The sequence below is a fragment of the Odocoileus virginianus genome, chromosome 3 (genome assembly GCF_023699985.2).
Source record: "Odocoileus virginianus isolate 20LAN1187 ecotype Illinois chromosome 3, Ovbor_1.2, whole genome shotgun sequence".
NCBI classification, from domain to species: Eukaryota; Metazoa; Chordata; class Mammalia; order Artiodactyla; family Cervidae; genus Odocoileus; species Odocoileus virginianus.
Genome location: NC_069676.1, coordinates 18,944,884 through 18,965,304, shown reverse-complemented (window position 1 = coordinate 18,965,304; position 20,421 = coordinate 18,944,884). Strand labels below are relative to the sequence as shown.

Here is a 20,421-nt window from a genome sequence, read left to right as displayed (position 1 = left end):
ACACTGACCTGCTGACCCTCAGCATTTCCAGTGTGAGGGTCCATAACTTGATTCAATATTTTTTCTTTACCAGCACTCAGCTTCTGTAAATCACAGAATGGATGTTCTCTGTCTTTAATCCATGGGCAGCCTGTGATTTGGGTGGATTTCAGAATCATGCAGTGGGAGGATCATGAGCTTGTGGAAGGGTCTGTGAATTATGCCGGACAAGGATTCCACAAATCCTAGACTGTTTTGGGCGGACCAGAAGGGACCAGAGATACTGAGGAAATGGCCTCCTCACTGCCCAAACCTCTGCTGATTACCAGTTCTTATTCTTCCCTTCATAAGACCCTGGGGCAGGGGGAGGGGTAGTCACCCAGCCAGGCCACAGCTCCAATCCAGGATTAATTAGGGTTCAGCAAGCAAGGCACTCACTTCAGGCACAGAATTTAAGGTGATGCCAACAAAACAAATCACCCCAGTAATCAAGATAAATAACATTTTTGTTGTTGCTGTTCGTCACTAAGTCGGGTCTGACTCTCTGCAACCCCATGGACTGTAGCACGCGTGGCTTCCCTGTCCTTCACTATCTCCCTGATGTTGCTCAGATTCATGTCCATTGAGTTGGTGATGCTATCCAAACATCTCGTCCTCTATCGCTCCCTTCTCCTCCTGCCTTTAATCTTTCCCAGCATCAGGGTCTTTTCCAATGAGTCTGCTCTTCCCATCAGGTAGCCAAAGTATTGGAGCTTTGGCTTCAGCATCAGTCCTTCCAATGAATATTCAGGGTTGATTTCCTTTAGGATTGCCTGGTTTGATCTCCTTGTTGTCCAAGGGACTATCAACAGCCTTTTCCAGCACCACAATTCAAAGGCATCAGTTCTTCGGCGCTCAGCATTCTTTATGGTCCAACTCTCATATCCATACATGACTACTGGAAAATCCATAGCTTTGACTATAGGCACTTTTGTTGGCAGAGTGATGTCTTAAATAACACTGTAATATTATATTAAAAAAAAATCTTATTTGCAAACTGTGGCCCTTGGGCTGGTGGCTGTTTTTGTAAATAAAGTTTTGTTGGAACGAGGGCCAGCATTGGGGTATGGGGAGTGAGGCAGGGTCATGCCAAGGCAGAGTGGATCTTTATTTAAAAGGTTGGTATTCTGTTCATTGTGGACTTGAGGCATGAACTGATTCCATTTGCTGATTATTGATCTTTTTAAAAAATTCTTTCTATTTTTAAATTTCACTTGGCTGCATCAGGTCTTAGTTGCAGTGCACGGATCTTCATTGCTTAATGTCGGGTCTTTTCTTTTGGCTCATGGACTCTCTAGCTGTGATGTCCATGTTCAGTAGTTTCGGCGTTCAGGCTTACCTGTCCTGTGGCACGTGGGATCTTAGTTCCCTGACTGGGGATGGAACCTGCATCCCCTGCATTGCAAGGTAGACTCTTAACCACTGAACCACCAGGGAGATCCCTAGACTATTGATCTTGATGACTGAGATCTGGGAACCCCCTTAAATTTTATGCTCAGGGTCAGTGCCTCACTTGCCTCACCCTGGGGTGAGATAGAAGAAGGCCAGCAGAGGGGCCAGGCTGGAACAAGCAGTGACATCCCTGGGGACTTCACCCAGGACAGGCAGGGTTGGGGGAGCTAGTGTCTGGGACCGCCTCAAGATGGCCCCCCTTGGAGTGGGTGGGGGGGCTTTGTGATGAAGGAGAGCAGTTGCCTGCTAACATCTGTTCAGCACCCCAACATCCCCAGCACACCGTCGAGCCCCAGTGGACAGTCCTCCCCTTCAGCCTAGAAATGGGGAATGCTTGCCTCAGCTCACCCTCAAATGTGACCCCTGTGTGTGTCACCCCCACAGTGGCCCCGTCTGGCTGCCCCAGCTCGGGGTCAGGCCCTCTGCAGATCCTAAAGCTGTGCTTTCATTTGAAGAGTATTTTTGGAGCACTGCAGGAGCTGAGGCCAAACTCCCTGCATCCCTGGCATTACCCAGAGCAGGGTTCCCGATGCCAGGTGCTCCCGAATTTTCCATGACTTGGCATTTCTGAGAAAAATGCCTCAGTTTTGGTGCTAGGCAGGGTTACAGTCCCCAAAAGCGTCCATCTCCAGGACCTGTGAATATGTTACGTGGCACGACAGGGGAAATGAAGGTTGCAGATTAGATGAGGATGGGAGTGACACTGGATTCCTCCGGGGTCCTTATAAAAGGGAGGGGGAGGGTCAGAGGCAGAGAGAGACGGGAGATGCTGTGTTGCTGGCTCTGAGGATGGAGGGAGAGGCCGTGAGCCAGGGATGCAGTGCTTCTAGAAGCTGGAAAAGGCAGGAGCCTCCGGAAGGAACCAACTGCCAATCCATTTTAGACTTCTGAGCCCCAGAGCTGTTGAATGATGAATCTCGGTTGTTGCAAGCCATTAAGTTTTGTTACAGCGGCTGTAGGAGGCTCATCCAGTTCCCTGCATGAAAGAGGACCACAATCCTCCAGTTTATGGATGTGCACACTGCACAGAGGGGGGGCGCGACTTCTCCCAACGCACACAGCACTCAGGCCACAGACACCCATCCGAGGGGCCCCGCCTTGGGTTTTTGGCCACAAACTGGATGGGAATCCCTTCTGCTGTCCTTGGACACCTGAGGAAGGGGTACCCTTCTGCTGCATCCCAAAGATAAGACAGGATTCAGGAAATCCTGGATCATTGTATCTGGTTTGAACCAGGGACTCAGGTGGCCCCTGTGGATGAGGAAACCGAGGCACAGGAGGAGGCAGTCTTTCACCTGCCTTTGCTGCAGCACCATAGGGGAGATGGGTCCCCGAGGCAGGGTCCTACGGCCCAGCCTGCCCACTCGCACCTGACTTTTTGAAATCAGGCTTGGAGGGGTTGCCCCACAGTGCCCCCCTCATCCCCTTTTCTGTTTCTGTCTCCTGCGGGGCAGGAAGGCAGTTTCTTCTCATGTTCAAATGAAGCAACTGAGGTCCTGGGACTTTTCTGTTGGTCCAGTGGTTAAGACTCTGTGCTCCCAATGCAGGGGACCCAGGTTCGATCCCTGGTCAGGGAACTAGATCCTATATGCTGCAACTAAAGATTTTGCTTGCTGCAATGAAAATGGAAGATCCCGCATGCTGCCACCAAGACCTGGTGCAACCCAATAAATAAATATTTTTAAAAAGAAAGAAACCAAGTCCCAGAGAATGACCCAGGGGTGTGGGAGGCTGCCCTTGGCCATAGTTTCTGCTGGGTGCTCTCAGGCCACCTCCTTCCAGAAAGATTAATGGCAGAGGTGTCCACGGTCACAGCGGGGAGGGCATAAGTCTGCACCTCCTTTCTCCTTTCCTCCCAGCCACTTGGCTCTTCCCCTGGACCCAGCTCAGGGCAGAAGTTTCCCTGGACAGCTTGGTCTCACTGGCCCCTCTCAGCACCCTAACTTATCCCTGACTGGGGACTCTGGGTAGGCTTGACCCTCCCTTTGCCCATCTGTAAAACGGGGTTATAATCTTCCCTCATAACTCAGTCAGTAAAGAATCTGCCTGCAAAGCAGCAGACCCAGGTTTGATTTCTGGGTCGGGAAGATTCCCTGGAGAAGGAAATGGCAACCCACTCCAGTATTCTTGCCTGGAGAATCCCATGGACAGAGGATCCTGGCAGGCTAGAGTCTATGGGGTTGCAAGAGTCAGACATGACAGCTACTAAACCACCACCACCGAAATGGGGTCAGAGCAGTACTCAGCTCACAGGGGAGTGAACACAGGCAGCACTGGGAACTGCAGGAGCACTCCTGAAGTGTGACCTCCAACCTCATCACACGGTTCGTTCTCCACAAACGCCCTGTTACTCAGGGTCAGCTTTGGTGCTGAAGCCAGGCAGGGCCCCCAGGGACCCCAGAAACCCCTACTTCCTTTCCCTGCTCTTCCCATAAAAAAAAAAGCCCTGAAGTTTGCTATTAAATTGGTTTCATCTTTATTGGATTCCAACCAAATACAGCAGGGTAGGGGTGGGAGGGGACAGGGGGTGTTGGTTCATGTTTGGGGGCAGGCAGAGGGGGCTGGGAGATCCCAATACACTGATGTTCTATGAGTCCTAATACTGTCCTAACACTGTCGAGAATATACTCCCTCTCCTCATGATGATGCTAAAGGCACTTGGATGTCGTTTTTTGAGGGACCCTCAGGGTTGTCATGGCAACCAAGGTCAGTCGGATGCTAAGGGGAAAAAAAACTAGTCCATTCTGTTCAATTCTGTATGGGGCTGCTGGAAACCCCATTCAGCTCTCACTCACGTCCTGCCATGAACGGGGTTGGGGTGGGGTCCCCACCTGGACTGGTTGTGGTCAGTAGCCTGCCACTCTGTCCTGTTAGCCCACGAACACAACGTGGGGGCAGGGCCAAGGTCTCCTAATGTTTCTAGCCCAGGGAGAATGGCCAGTGTCCCTTCCTAAGTTCTGTCTGAATCCTTTGCTCAAAATTGCCAAGGTAGACAGTTTTTTCTCTGCTTTGTCTCAGAAAGACCTTGAGGAATCCAGAAAACAAGTCAAACATCAAGCTTGTCCGTGGGCCTGGCCTCTATGTATGTAGCAATAGGTTTGGCCATCAGACTGACTTTATAGACGTGGACATCAATGGTCTTCAGTTGCCAAGCAAGATCACACAGCTGGGTGAAAACAGCCTTCTTACAAGGTCCGTAAGAATACTGTCTAGTCTCCTGGTCAGTAGCCAAGCTCCTCTCTGGCTGAGGTCTGGCCCTACAACACTTCCCGTGCCCCTTCCCCCCAACTGTTTGTCTGGCCGAGGTAGAGAGAGTGGGGGCAAGGACCAGGCAGGGGGAGGCAGGGTCATGTATGGCCCCTGTTTGGCATCTAAATGCTTATGCAAAACCTCAGCTCCTGCTTGCACACTTCCAGTGACAGGGAACTCACTACCTATAGAGCAACAGGGCAATGACCTTGGGGCAATGACCTTCTTTCACCTGAGCGACAGTCTTCCTGTGACTCTCCACTCTTTGGCCCTGGATCTGCACCAGTGTTGCAGAGACCAAGGTGCCTCTGTCATCTCCTAATGTCCCAGGTTTGGACTTCCCTGTGGCTTGAACCTCTGTCCCATCCTTGCTCCCAGTCACTGCCCCTACAGTGCACATGACAAGGACCCTCAGAACCATCCAGACACTGGTCTCCTTCCCAAGGTGAGCAGTGGGCAATAGGGCAGGGGTGGTGCAGACTCAGGACTGAAGGTCACGCCATCTGGCCTGTTGGAAAGGGACACCCTGGAAGCCATGCTTCTGGACCAGGAACCAGGACAGCTGTCCTTCCGGGGTAGTGAGGGCACAGGAAGCAAGCAGCAGCTGAGGGATGGTGGGAGGAACTGGAGGAATGGCTTCTCCTAGCTGGCAGCCCGTCTTGCTGGGCTGGCAGGTCCTGGTGGGCGGCAGTCTGGGTATAGGGACTTGGGCCAGTGGGTCAGGAGCCATCCTGTGTGCTGGACCCCTTCAGGGTGAGCCTGACCAGTGAGACCTTAGCTCAGCACCTGAGGTCTGCATTAAGTGGCCAGCTGAGTGGGAGCCGGGGGTCAGTGAACGTCTGGGTGTGAGCAGAAACGGGTCTCAGGTGCGAGCTGCCTGGCCGAGGTGGGGACTGGTCTCTACCAAGAGCCCAAAGTGCCCGTGGTGATCTCGGGGCACCTGCTTAGTGTCAGCTGGGTATGAGGTGTGTGTGTGTGTGTGTGTTCCACTCTGGATCTGTGCATCGTGGCTGTATGCCCTGGGTCTAAGTATGTGCTCTGGTGTAGTTGGAGGGGGGTATCCAGGTGTGAACAGTGTGGGCTTTCTCATGCTCTGACCCGGAGGCCGGACTGCCTTCCCTGGGATCCCAGGTGTAGACCATCTCCACCAGGTGTGAGTTGTTTTGTGTTGAGGACCCTGGATCTCTGAGCTCCCATCCTACCCTCGCCCAGCTGAGCAACCACACCAGGGGCAGGAAGACGGGGTGAAACCCTTAGAAAAAAACGCTTGAGAAACTGCAAAAGACGCATCCTGATGAAAAATCAGTCCTGTGGTTGGGTCCCTACAAAAAAAGGGGGAAGGTCTTCCAGGAGCCGGCTCGCGGCCGCCCCCTATGGGAGATGCATAGGTGGTCTTCAGATGGGCCAGCCGCCAGCCGGCGTGGGCTCGGACGGAGACGGAGACGCTACTTCCGGCCCAGGTGCAGCGGCGGGGGCCGCGGGAGGTGGGCCCCGGGGCCTCTCATATCATCTTCATGTTGAACTTGCGGGCGCCCCCCTGGCCGGCCGCGGCGGCGGGCCCGTCCACCTTGCGGAAAGAGTACTCCACTGAGAAGTTGTTCTTGTGCTGCCCGCGGCCGCGGCTCCACACAAAGAGCAGCAGGAAGCAGAAGAGGACGACACCCAGGAAGGTGATGCAGCCCATGGCGGTGGACACCAGGATAGTGGTGAGGTCGAGCGGGAAGCGCGCGGCCACCTGCGTGTCGTTGCGGCCTTCGCCCGGGGTCCGGTTGACGGCCGGCTCGGGCTGCACGCTCAGGGTGGCGAAGTAGGTGTCGTTGCCGCCCGCGTTGCTGGCCACACAGGTGTAGGTGCCGCTGTCCCCCGGCCGTGCGTCCCGGATGTGCAGCGTCCCGCCCGGCAGCACGCGCGCCCGGCCGGCGCTGGCGGCGGTCACCGTGCGGTGGCGCGGGGTCACCCAGGCTACGGTGGGCGCCGGCTCGCCCTCGGCGCGGCACTGGAAGCGCACGTCGGCGCCCGCGGCCGCTGTGACGCGCTGCAGCCGCCGTTCGCGGATCTTGGGCTTGCGGCACACGAAGTACTCGAAGAGCGCCGAGTCTGGCAGGCTGCGCAGAGCGTCGCCGCGGACCTCGGCCGGGGTGGCGCAGGCCGGCGGGCGGCCGTCGAAGTTGAGGGTCTTGCGGCGTTGCACGACCCACAGCAGGCGGCAGTCACAGGCCAGCGGGTTCCCGTCCACGCGTAGCGTCTCCAGCGTGTTGACTGAGTGGAAGGTGCTCTCCTCCAGCGTGGACAGCAGGTTGTTGGAGAGGTTGAGCAGGCGAATTTGCCGCAGCCCCAGGAAGGCCTGCGGCTCCACCATGGCCAATAGGGCCCCAGCCAGGTGCAGCTCACGCAGGCGCACCAGGTCGCGGAAGGACCCGCGTGGCACCGTGCTGATGGGATTGTGCGACAGGTTGAGGCAGGTGAGGTGAGCCTGGTGGCGCAGGGCGGCGGCGGGCACGGCGGTGATGTTGGTGTGTGTGACGGACAGCGAGGTCAGGTTGAGCCCCCGCAGGCTGCCGGCTGCCACCTCCTCCAGCAGCGGCCAGTTGTCGATCTCCAAGTGCAGCAGGCCCGGGAGCCGCTGGAAGTTCTGGTCCTCCAGGGCGGCGATGGCCAGGTGTCGCAGCCGCAGGGCGCCCAGGCCCCGCAGGTGGCCCAGCGATTCGCCCGACAGCGCCGTCAGGTTGCAGCGCTCCAGGGTGAGCTCCTCCAGCGCCAGCAGGCCGGCGAAGGCTCGGCGCGAGATGAACACCAGGTCGTTGTCCCCCACCTCCAGCCGGCGGAGGCTGCGCAGATCCTGGAAGGTGTAGTCCAGGAGGATGACCAGCTTGTTCTCGCTCAGGTCCAGCAGCGTGAGGTTGTCCAGGCGTGTGAAGACGCCGGGCGGGATGAGCTTGAGCAGGTTACCGCGGAGGCGCAGCACGCGCAGGCGCGGCAGGTTGGCGAAGGCACCCGGCTCCACGTGCGCGATCACGTTCTCGCTCAGGTCCAGCTCCTCCAGCAGAGGCAGGGCGGCCAGGTCGCCCGGGTTCAGGCAGCGGATGCGGTTGCGGCTGAGCTCCAGCAAGCGCGTCTCGGCCGGGATGCCGTCCGGCACCGCTGTCAGCCGGCGCCGGGGACAGGCTACGGTGCGCGTCTGCACCGTGCACTCGCAGCGGGCCGGGCAGCCCCCCGCGGGGGGCAGGGCCGCGGGCAGGAGCAGGAGCTGCAGGCTTAGCACCCACAGCCAGCAGGTCATGGTGCGGAGCCTGGGCCTAGGGCCACACCACCATCCTCGTGGGCACCTGTGGGCGGGGGCAGCATTAGTACCCGCACTCCAGGCCTGTCCCATCCCATCCTAGCAGTGTGCTCAGGAAGCAATTGTCCACCGTGGGACCTGGAATCCCACTCCTGGGCATCTATCTACCCAGGGGCTGTGAGGGGAGCAGCCTGGGTGGATGATCAGGGTGGACAGAGGGGTGACTTCAGATCAGGACAGGTGACATGCGTGCTGAGACCCTGTACAGGGTTCATTTGTGTTCTCCCTAAAAGAAACACGGCTTCCCAGATGGCACTAGTGGTAGACAGTCTGCCTGCCAGTGCAGGATGTGGGTTCAATCCCTGGGTCAAGAAGATCCCCTGGAGCAGGAAATCGCTACCCACCTCAGTATTCATGCCTGGAGAATCCTATGGATAGAGGAGCCTGGCAGGCTACAGTCTATGAGGTTGCAAAGAGTTGGACAGGACTGAACACACACAGACACATACACACACACATACATGTAGAAGTCCCCTGATTCATTGTAAGGGGCCTCCCTTGAAAATAGGTTCTTTGCAGATGTGATGAATTGAGATGAATTTATATTGGATTCAGTTGGCCCTGAATCAAATGACTGATGTCCTTGTAACAAAATGGCAGTTTGGATGCACAGAGAGATGCACACAGAGGGAATAAGACTGTGTGAAGGCAGAGGCTGGAGGGATATGTCTATATAAGTCGAGGATGGCTGGGGTCCCCAGAAGCTGGGAGAGGCATGAAGGACCCTCCCTTGGAACCTTTGGAGGGAGAGTGCCCTACAACACCTGAATTTCAGGCTCATGGCCTCCAGAAGCCAGAGTGCATAGACTTCTGTTGTTTAAGTCACTCAGTTTGTAGTACTTTGTTTTGGCCACAGGAAGCTCATGCAAACCCATAGGAGGACAAGGAAAGGGCTGTGGGTGTTAGGGAAAGATGGTTCCAGGCTGGAGGAACGTCTAGTGCAAAGGCCCTGAGGCAGCAGGAGCAAGTGGAGTGAGTGGGGGTGGGGAACCCAGAGATGCACTGGAGGGGCCACAGAGGTGGATGATGTGACTGGGAAGGACCTGAGGAACAGATGCCAAAAGCCTGGGCCTCTGCACCTGTGCCTTCCGAGTTGCTCCGTCTCTCCAGGCAGCCAGCTTTCCCTCCATCCCCCATCTCCCCCATGCTCTGCTGGGCTGCAGCCCAGATCCCAGGGCCAAGGTGGGTGGGGGTGGGGAAGGAGCAGCCAGATGGCAGCTGGAGGGACTTGCTCTGTTGGCTGGGCAGCTATTTTCAGCATCTGAGCAGCTGAAGCCCCCAGGCTTCCTCTTACTGCCCCCCACCGCCCCCCACCAGCACATCCCTACTGCCTCTTTCCTCACTGTTCCTACAGGCCTGGCCCAGCAAGGACCCAGGCTCTAGATCCTCACCCATGAGGTCAGCTCCTGCTTGCCTGGACCCTTTTGAGAATTTTAGGTGAAAATGAACAGACACAGAGCCCAGAGCTACTGCTGGCTTAATGCTAGAGGTGAATCATACGTCACTAGGAGGAGAGTTTGTATTTTGCAGGTGTCATCAAATTAAGATGAGGTCATGCCAGAGTAGGGTGGGCCCTGATCCAACGATGGGTGTCCTTATGAAAGGGGGAAATTTGGATGCAGACATGCAGGAATGATGGCCATGTGACGACGGAGGCAGAGATTGGAATGATGCATTTATAAGCCAAGAGACACCAGGGTTGCCAATAAGCACCAGAAGCTGCAAGAAACAAGGGAGGATCCACCCCTCGAGTCTCTGCAGGGAGCACAGCCCTGCTGACACCTTGACTTTGAATGTCTGGCCTCTAGAACAGAAAGAGTAACTTTCTGTTGTTTAAGCCACCCTGTTTGTGGTCTTTCATTATGGCAGCTACTGGATACTAATACAAGACCTTCATGAGTAGCCACGTATCCGTAAAAAAAAAAACACAAGAGCAGAGTGGCATCAACAGGGAGGTTTGCTGCAGTGTCGTTTGGAAAAACAAAAAACTGGAACTAACTTAGATATCCATCTACAGGGGATCCAGGAAATAAATTGTGGTCCATGCCTGCTGTGGAACACAGGGAGACTTTTATGTACCAATGAAGGAAGACAGTGGAGGTGCATGTATACGGGGGGAATAAAACCCCTAGAACTAATCTCAGTGTCCATCAGTGGGTGCTCAGTCATGTCCGGCTCTTTGCTACCCCATGGACTGTAGCCATCCAGGCTCCTCAGCCCATGGAATTTTCTAGGCAAGAATATTGGAGTGGGGTGCCATTTTGTACTCCAGGGGATCTTCCCGATCCAGGGATTGAATCCTCATCTCACATCTCCTGCAGTGGCAGGCAGATTCTTTCCCACTAGCACCACCTGGGAAGCCAGTTCATCAATAGGGCATTGGTTAAATAAGCTAGGGTCTGTGCCTGCTGTGGAATCAAGGAGATTCGTGTGTATTTAGTAGAGAAAGAAAGCCGAGACTTACTTACATGGAGGAAAAATGGAACTAACCTAGGCGCCCATCAATAGGGGATCAAATAAGCCATAATGCATGGTTATTGTGGAGTGCTAGGAGATTTGAATGCACCCACAAGGAAAGATGGCTGAGTTGTAGTTCCAAGAGAGGCTGGAGAAATCGAGGTTGCCCAACAATCACAGACAGCACAAGCTTATTCATCAGGAAGTAAAATCAAACACCAAACTCAATAAACATACGTGTGCAGGTGCTCCCAAAATGCATGGGGATTCACACACTGCATGAACAGCACTGTGAGTGGCAGGAATGGAGTTGTAGTCATGGAGAGCGTGGTCACACCGTGAGGAAACCAAGGCACCCCTGGTCTCCAGGAGGTCATGGGTCTTACCTCTCTAACCCTGGCTGGGGAACCCAGTGGGGAGGTGAACAGAGGGAGAAGAAGCATCTGGTTCTGCTTTCCCACTGCAACTGTCCTTAATCCCAACCCGCGTATCGCAGGGAACACAATCCTTCCCTGAGGCAAGCTGCCTTCCCAGGCTCTCTTTCTAGGTCATTCTCTTCCATGTTGTTGCCCTGGACATCAAGCAGAGGGGCCATGTCCCATGAGGGGCAAGACAGAAACAATGGTCCCCTATTCATCCATCTCTTTCTACCTTAAACTGGCTCTGCAGTCACTCCTAGGTCGGGCCGCTCCCTGTGGTCAAGGGGTCACTGTCTGTCATCCAGGGATAGGGGATAACTCCTCAGTGGTCTGCTTCGGAGCAGCCAGGCACCGCCAGCTCTGCCCCCAGAAGGAAATGACTGGCGTTGTTCAGTGCCCCAAACAGACTCCTCGTGGGGGTGGGGGGCAGAGCGGCCTGCTCTCTTCTTTCTGCAGGAGAGAATTCACACCCCTGTCCCCTCCCCTCCTCCCTCTCTCCCTCTCCTCCTCCCTCTCTCCCTCTTCTCACTCTGCTGCAGATGCACGGGCCTGCGCGCTGCTCCTCCAGCACACCCGGTGTGGTCCTGCCCCAGGGCCTTTGCACATGTTAGGCAATACCCAGACCACCATCCCTATGAGGCTCTCTCCCTGACTTTATTTGGATCTGGCCCCCGATGTCACTTCCTTGGTGACTTAGTACTCAAGTACCCTCCCAGTCTCTCTTATATGCCACTTAAACCCCTGTTCAAAGCTGGTCATTGTCTTCATCCACATGGCAAACACTGAAGCAGCCACTGCTCTGGGCTATCTGAATGGGTCCATTCAAGTCCCACAAGATCCTCACTGGGAGGGGGAAGCCCCACTGCCAGCCTCATTTTGCAGATGGGAACACTGAGGCATAAAGCAACGTAAATCACCAGCTCAGGAACACACAGGGCTTCCCAGGTGGCAACAGTGGTAAAGAATCCGCCAGTGCAGGAGATACAGGAGAGGTGGGTGGGACTCCTGGGTTGAAAAGATCTGGAGAAGGAAATGGCAACCCACTTCAGTATTCTTGCCTGGGAAACCCCATGGACAGAGGAACCAGGCAGGCTGTAGCCCATGGGGTTGCAGAGAGTTAGACATGTCTTAGCACAGGTTCACATAGCACATCAGAGGTGGCAGGGGATAGTCTCAGGGAGAGGTTGGTGGTGCTCAATCCTGTAACACTCTCTCTCTCTTTTTTGAACAAGCAGGAGAGAGTCTTGGCAGTTCATCCGGCTAGGATTCAAAACACAGCTCTGTTTTCGCTGGACCTGCAGTGCTCGTTTCCTCTCATTCATCGATTCCATCCATCTGTCAGTCAACAAACGTCTACCGTGCCAGGCATCTTCCAAGTGCTGAGGACACAGAGTGCCTGAGACAAACAGGTCAGCTTTCTGGGAGCCGACAGATAATAAAAGAGGTAAATACATGCTCTTCCACCTCCAGTGGCCATAAACGAAGAGGAATAAATCAGGAAGATGACAGCGGGGTGTCGAGGGGATTGTAGTCATCACCATCATCAACTTACTGAGGAAGGATGGTTGTGCAAAGAGTTAGGGAGGGAGAGAGGGGGCCTAGCAGATGGGGGGCAGCAGGACCGGGCCGGTCAGCCCAGGAGTCTGGGAGCAGGCCCCGTAGAGAGAGAGGAAGGTGGACTTTCAGTCTACAAACTTAAAAGATGTTTAAAAAAAATTTTTTTTAAGTTTTAATTTATTGTGTCAGGTCTTACTTGCAGCATGTGGGATTTAGTTGCCTGACCAGGGATCAAACCCAGGTCCCCTGCACTGGGAGCACAGAGTCCTAACCACTGGACCACCAGGGAAGTGTCCCTCTGCCCCAAATTTTTTAAGTTGGAAAGAATTTTAAAAAATAGTTGTCACAGAGGCAGCTAAGAACAACGTCAGGAAGGAAGTACTCAATTCAAGAGGTCAGGACAGCTTAGGGCACAGCCACTGTGATACAGTTTCTTGGAAAGGCCTGCGGAGACCTCAGTTCTGATGCGCTGTGTGACCTCCAATGAAAAATGCGCCCTCTGCGAACCTCGCCTGTCAAAGGCAGCGAAACCTCGGTGTTCTCAGAGCTCCGGTGCTGTAATTGCTCCCAGGATGAGAGGACAGCTGGTCCTTTGGTGCCCAGCAGGGGCCACTCCAGCCGTGACCTAGTTTGTGAACTCCAACCTCTCCCAACCCAGTGTGGGCCTGTCATCTTCTCTGCAGGGGGTGGGCGGACTTGCAACTGGGCTGGAGCTTCTGATGCCTCCCCCACTAGGGTTCCGGCTCCTCCATGGTGGGAAGGGATTCTAGGACCTTGACTCTGCTCCAGTAGCCGCGTTCACTCACGTTCCTGGATGTTGGGGGCCTGGGAAGTGGGAGCGCTCGGGGGAGGGCTGAGGGTGGAAGGAACTGAGCCGAGATGCCCAAACACCCCTGCATCCCTGCTGCTCTAGGATAATCAAGGGCTGGGCACCTTGAGCAAGTGAGTCACCCTCTCTGGGCCTGTTTTCTCGCCTGGATGCCTGGGCCTTGCAATGGGGTTAGAAGGCCAGGTTCCCGGGCCCTGATTAGGGTGTTCATGCCCAGTCATGTCTGACTCTTTGCGACCCCATGACTGTAGCCTGCCAGGCTCCTCTGTCCATGGGATTATCCCAGGCAAGAATACTGGAGTGGGTTGCCATTCCCTTCTCCAGGGGATCTTCCTGACCCAGGGATCGAACCCGAATCTCCTGCATTGGCAGGTGGATTCTTTACCACTGAGCCACCGGGGAAGCCCCCCAGTTAGGCTGGGAGTCTAGATTCTAGTCCCGATTCTACTGCTAAGTTTTCAGGGCATCAGGTCCATTTCCTGAAAGATGGTGAGAACACCAGCTGTGGATGGTGGTGAGAAGGGCAGGCCAGGCAGGGAGGACAGGGTGGGCAAAGGCTGTGGAGTGGGGGCCGTGCTAGATGGTGAAGTGAGGCTGCGTGGACAGGCTGCTGTTGAGTCCACACTTTCTCTGCCCCTTCCCTCCTCTGTGAGGCCCTGGCCTTGGGGGAGGTGACCCCCACAGGGCTGTCAAGGTCCCCACCTGCCCTCCAGACCCTCCATTTCCCCCCAGGGACCCGCCTCCCACCTGGGGCCTCGCCTCCTGTCTGCTCAAGACTAGACACCATCTGTTCACTGATGACTCCCGGTCCTGTGTCTCTTTTGAGCTCCAGCCCCAGGGACTAGAGCCATATCCCTGACATCACCCAGAGGCCCTGCAGCGTTCCCAACTTCAGCCTCCCCTGGCAGCTCCTTGCTCACACCCCCGGCCAATCCGTCACCAGGTGCAGTCAGCTTCACCTCCAAATATATCCCAGATCCACCTTGTTCTGCAGCTCTGCCACTGCCAGGCCCCCGCCTGCCAGCACGGGCTCCAGCTCATTCCCCAGTGTTCAGCAGACACCCTGCCTTCTCAGGCCTCAGTGTTCCTGCCTGCAGAATGGACTGGAGTTGTGTGAGGGTCTCTTGACCCTGCTGACCTTTGGGGCCAGGTCATTCTCTATGTGTGGGGGGGCTGTCTTGGGTGCTGTAGGGTGTGGAGCAACCTCCTTGGCCCCCACCCCCTTAACACCAGGAGCCCCCCAGTCGTGACAACCACAGATGTCTCTAGACATTACCCATGTCCCCTGGGGGCAGGATCACCCAGGTAAGATCCATGTTGTAGAAGGTGCTGGACACAGAGCAGGCATCCAGTTGATGCCCCAGGAAGAAACAGGCTGATTATCCATTTGTGTTATCAGTGAGGAAGCAGAGGCCTTGAGAGGGGAAGTGACTCACCCAGGAGGAGAGAAGTACATGTAAGATTCGAACCCAGGGCTCCATACCCTCTTCTCCCATGGCTCTCTCGGGGTCAGGGCGAGGGGACCCCCACCTCCAGGGAACCCTGACTTCTGCCAGCTCTGCAGACCCAGGAGCTGCCCTGTGCCAGCCGGCCAGAACTGAGACTTCCCGGGGCTGCCTAAGAGCATGGCTCCCTCCTCCCATGTCATGGAAGCTTCGGGGTCAGTGAGCACATGACCTGTGTCCAGGGATGGAGGAGGCCCTCGGTCCAGCCTGGCCCTTCCAGGGCCCCTTGCCCCCGTGTGGCTGCCAATGCCAGAAAAACTCCTCGCCACATGATTGAACACTGCTCATGCTGAGCATGGTGTAGACCGGACCCCCTGAATACCCAGACCCCCACGCAGAGCCAGGGCCCCCCACCCTCATTTTCCAGACTTGGGATCCAGAGCCTGGGGGTCGGTGGCTGAGAACCTACCTATCTCCTTCCCCAGCAAGGGGCAGGTCCCATGGGGGCAGGGCTCTACCAGCCACAGTCCAAACCTCTATCTGTCCCTCTAAACCCCAGCAGGCCAAGCATGGATGCTGGGGGCGCAGCAGCACCCCAGCTTTCCTCAGCACATTTTTTTCCTATTTCAAATGTTCAGTGGTTTTTTGATGTGTTCACAAGTATGTGTAGTCATCACCACTACCTAATTCCAGAACATTCCATCCCCCAAAAGAAGCCCTGTCCCCATCAGCAGTCACTCCCTCCCAGCCCCTGACAACTAGGAACACACTCTCTGTGTCTGTGGATCTGCCTGTTCCGGACGTTTCCCATCAGTGGAATCACACCCTGTGTGTCCTTCTGTGTCCACTTTTCTCACTGAGCATCCTGTGGGGCAGGCAAGAGATGCAAACACATCCGTGAAGTATATCGTTTGGGAGAAGCAGGAGTCTGCTCTGCTCTGATGCTTTGTCCAGTGTGGCTGGAAAGGTGTGTCTGAGTTGAGTCTTGAGTAGGGGTGGGTGGGCAGGAGTGAGCCAGGAGGAAGGCTGGGAGATGGTGTTCTGGGTGGAGGGGCCTGTTAGGGTGAAGGCCCTGAGTTGGGGGGGAAGGGCTGGTGCTGGGAGGACAGAGGCAGGGGTGACTGGAGGCTCAGGGCACGTCTGAGTTTGGGGCTGGGAGTTGGGGTTGGCAAGGGTGGAACCACGCAGGGTGCTGAACCCACAGTGAGGTGTAGGGACTTGATTCTGTGAGTGATGGGGAGCTGTGGGGGAGGTTTGAGAAGGAACATGATGGAGCTGAGTTGGCATCTGAAGATGCATCTGGGTTTGTGTGTTCTGGGCCTGTCGCCCTACATCACACGAACCCGGACAGTCACCCTCCTGGACAGCACTATCCTGAGGGCAGGGACCATGTCAGTCCCTTCTCTACCCCCCACCACCAGCATGCACAGAGCTGGGCGCTCTGTGGGCCAATGAGGGAAGCAGAGAGATTCCAGCAACAGGATGAGATCTCCAGGATCCCCACGGGCGCCTGCTCCTGACTACCTTGGAAGAGACTTGTAAAGTGCTGAACCTCAGCTTCCTCTTCTGCAAAAGGGACTCAGGTGACCAACGACCGGCCTCCGGGCTCTGACTGAGTAGCAGATGAGAACTTATAGAGAGAAGGTACTTTATAACTTGGGGCCTTCGGAAAAGTCTCCACTGGGTGCCAGCTGGGGTCAGGTGCCCTGGGTCCTAGGCCTTCTTCTGCTCAACACGCCTTTAATGGGCACCTTCTGTGTACCATGCACTGTTCTAGTTCTTAAGGGAAACAGCTTTGAAAAATACAGATGGAATCCCTGCCAGTCATCCACAGGTGATAAAGAAAAGAAAGAGTACTAGAGGCCATGTGTGGACGGTGCAACAGAGAATAACAGGGAGGTGGGGCCTGTGGTTGGCCAAAGAAAGGCCCCTCCAAAGATGCCCACAGCCTGACACCTGGAACCTGCAGATGTTACTTTATGTGGCAAAGAGGGATGAAATTAAGGATGCTGATCGGTTCACCCTGAGGTGGGGATGATCCTGGATTCCCCTGGGGCCCAGTGTCATCACGGTGTCCTTATAAGAGGGAGATGGGAGGGTCAGAGGCAGAGAGAAATGGGAGGTACTGGGCTGCTGACTGTGAGGATGGAGGGAGGGGCCGTGAGCCAGGGATGAGGCACCTCTAGAAACTAGAAAAGGCAGGAACTGGTGCTTCCCAGGAGCCTCCGGAGGGACCAGCCCTGCCCACGCCTGGGTTTAGCCATGTGAGGCCTGAGCTGGACTCCTGATCTGCAGGATTGTGAGAGAATCAATGTGTGTGGTTTGAGCACTAGGTTTGTGGCAATCTGTGGCAGCACCCCTGGGAGCCCTACGCAGGGTCTTTGCAGATTTGAAGAGGAGGTGGGCGGAGGCCTCTGCGGAGCTGTGTGCCCGCTCTGGGGGCTGGAAGGGGGAGGGGGCCTTGCTCCCTGCAGTATCTGCCATCAGTATCAGCAGCAGTGCAGGGGAGGAGCCCAAAATCTGTTTGTCCCGGGCAACAGAGAGAGACCCTCCTCTCCAGAGCCCCTAGCAGGCCTTAACCCAAATTTACCATGAAGTTCTTAACCCAGGCGGTGGGGTGGTGGCTGGGGTTGCCAGGGCCCCTCTTCAGGATCAGAGGCAGCCCAGCTCCTCCCCACCCCACCCCATGGAGAGAGCTTTGCCCTCACAGACACATGGGACAAGTCCCGTCCCCTCCCAGGCTGGGGGATGCTGAACACTGCTTTGGGTGAGACTGAGCCAAGCCCCCTGAAGGAAGCAGCTAAACCCATAGGAGGACAGGGAGGGGGGCGAATAGATGCTGCTGGCAGCGGGCCCCTCTGGCCCCTCCCCCTCCCCCAACACAACTGGGGCCAGAGGGACCCAGGGCAGTGTTGTTTGGTGGGCCCTCAAAGTGCTCCCTGATCAGGCTTCCAGGTGGACTTGGGAGGTGGGGCCCGGCCCCAAGCAGCACCCAGCCCTCTGAGGCCCGTTTTTGGGGACATACTGCTGACCTCTTCAGGACTGGTGTATCCTTCGTCCTAGATCTGGCCCTTCCGGGACTTTCATCCACGACAATTCATTAAGCCCTAATTAGTCTCTGTCAGCCATTAGTCCCTTTTACCCTTCAGGGGACTGGGGGGCCTCCCGACCCACTTTCCTTGACCGCCTTTGGCAGGTGAGGCCTCTAGAACCACATTTTGAATGTCTACCGTCTACCACAGCCACTCAGCCGCTAGCCTAGCCCAGCCCCAAAGGTGGGATCAGTGAAGCCCACTTGGAGAACATGAGACTGAGGGTCAGAGTGGTCCCCGGTTCACCTGGCAGCAATCAGCTTGAGAGTCAACATTTGAACCCTCGTCCAATGCTAGCTCCCTTTCACTGAATCCCAGAGCCCTATGGGAAGGTCCTCTTCAGAGGGCCAGGATTGACACATGGTGGTGGGCAGCTCGCCCCGGGCCCACCTGGAATGAGCTTTGCTTGGAGAGTTCTCGGAGAGGCTCTCTACCTGGTGAGTAGGTGATGACTCAGGGGCACCCGAGAATGACAGCCTTGTGGGAAGAGAAATCAAGCTGACGCCTGAGATCTACTTTATATTCCCACTCAGCAAGGTACCTTCAGATCCCAGGCATCCTGTGGGGGTGGCTCCCAGCCACCTCCATTCTACAGATGAGCACGCTGAGGCCAAGCTGCTGTGTTAACAGTGGGGATGATCATGGCTGCCCTGCCATCACACGATATCTAGCTCATGGCAGCCCCATGCTGGGGGCGCAATGCACCTGCATATCTTACACCCTGCTCCGATGTCCATCTCAGAACTGGAGCTCACAGAAGGGCTGTCCTTTGTCAGAAGTCACCAGTGAGGATGGGGAACAGAGAGGCAGGCTGAGGAAGTCTGGCTTTAGCCTTTCCAAGCCCTCATCCCATGGTGGACAGCCCCTTCCCACCACTCCATACCATCCCGGTAGAAGGAGGAGGAGTCGCACCTGTAGGGGAAGCCGACGGGGTCTTCCAACTCAGATCCTGTCTCAGATGCCTGCCACTCTGGCTCAGAGGGGGAATGGAGCAAAGCAGGACCCTCACAGCCCAACGGCTCCTGACCTGTCCCTGCCTGCCCGCACCTTGTTTCCACCAGCCTCACCCACAGAGACCCCATGCCCTCTGCCTCTGGGTACTCACACATCACAGCCTTCCCAGCCTCCACACCTCCTCCAGGGAGCCCTCCTGTGTTGCTCCAGGTTTTAGAGCCCTACTCTCCCTGAAAGTTCTCCCCCCCCAACAAACCCCAGATGGTCCCTCTGTCTGCTGCCATGCTGCCGCAGACACCCCCTCCCCACACCCCCGCCAGAAGCAAGAAGTTCTCAACCATCTCTGTACAAACGTGGATTCATCGGGGACTGCCTGTTAACAATGCAGGCTCCTGGGCACGAACCCCAGAAGTCCTGATTCCTCAGAACTGGGGGGCTGGGGTGCCTGTACTGTTAGAGCCTGGGGCACAAGGTTTGGAAAATAAGGACCAGGTCTTTTCCTGCACTGGGATCAAGCACAAGGTGCTGCCCTCCCCAACTTGTTGAATGGGGCTTAGTGGCCTCACCGGCCAGGCCCTGGGGGGCACCTATGCCAAGCTTCAGGGAACGGAGAGAAGCCCCCACCCCACCCTTGCTGCTGACTGGACACAGGCCCGCGGGGCAGGGGGCCTGGCCCTGTGCTCCCAAATCTTCCCACCTGGCTGGACTGTCCCCAACCCAGCGATGCAGCAGGTCCTGGTGTCAACGCCTTTTGCGCCTTCCGGGCGCAGCCCCCCAGGCTGGACCAGACCTCGCCGGAAGGGAGGGCGAAAAGGCTCCGGACCGACTGTCTCTGATTCCCAGACCCAGCCAGTGCCCCATCCTAACCCCCTTTGGAGGGGAGCGCTTGCCTCCAGGCGTCCTCACTGCCTCCAGAGAGGCGACCACCCGGCTCCTTGCTCCTCGGCGTCCCGGGGAGGGACAGGGGGACCTCAGCATGGCGAGTGGCCCCCCAAAGTTTCCAGGGGGAGCGCTGGGGGCCTGACGAGGAGCAATGCACCCGGGAGGGGCGCTCAGGGAGAGTGGCCCCCCAGGCGAGGATCGGGGGCGCGGGTGGGGGCTACGGCGCGCAGGTGGTGCGGGGTCACCGGACCCGGCGCGGACACTCACCTGGGCGGCTCCGCCGTGGACACGGCGCGGGCTGCGGCGCGGGGGCCGCCCGGAGCCGACAGGAGCCGCCGCCACCGCCGCCTCCCGGGTCCGCCGTGCGCGCCCCCGCCGGCGCGTGCCCGCCGCCGCCCTCCTCGGCGCGCGGGACTGCGCTCCGCCGCGCGCGCGGCCCGCCGTCTGGGGTGCGCGGCGCCCCAACCGCAGGTGTGCTGGGCTGCAGGAAGCGAGGACACGTGCGCGCAGGTGCCGGGATGCGCGCCAGGGCCGCGGGCGGGGGCAGGGCGTCCAGGCCCTGGGAGTGTGTGCTGCCCCGCGCACACCCGCCCGCGGTGGCGCGAGCGAGGACCCCTGTGACCGGGGCCTTTGTGGACCTGCAGAGGCTGCGGTGCGGGAAACGCCGGGCTCCTCATCTGCGCTTGTCTGGCCTCTACCCCTCCTTTCTGCCCGAGCTCCAGGTCTC

The 20,421-nt window shown here is 56.9% G+C and overlaps 1 protein-coding gene across 1 annotated transcript; it reads right to left on the bottom strand.

Moving 5' to 3' along the window:
- Window positions 1–3,915: 3,915 nt before the first annotated feature.
- LINGO3 (leucine rich repeat and Ig domain containing 3) lies at window positions 3,916–20,108 on the bottom strand. The gene is made up of 2 exons (XM_070465018.1): window positions 19,962–20,108; window positions 3,916–8,045 (listed from the first exon to the last, which is right to left on the bottom strand). Exon 2 carries the CDS (start codon window positions 7,997–7,999, stop codon window positions 6,221–6,223), a length of 1,779 nt encoding a protein of 592 aa, XP_070321119.1. The 5' UTR covers window positions 8,000–8,045; window positions 19,962–20,108; the 3' UTR covers window positions 3,916–6,220.
- Window positions 20,109–20,421: the final 313 nt, after the last annotated feature.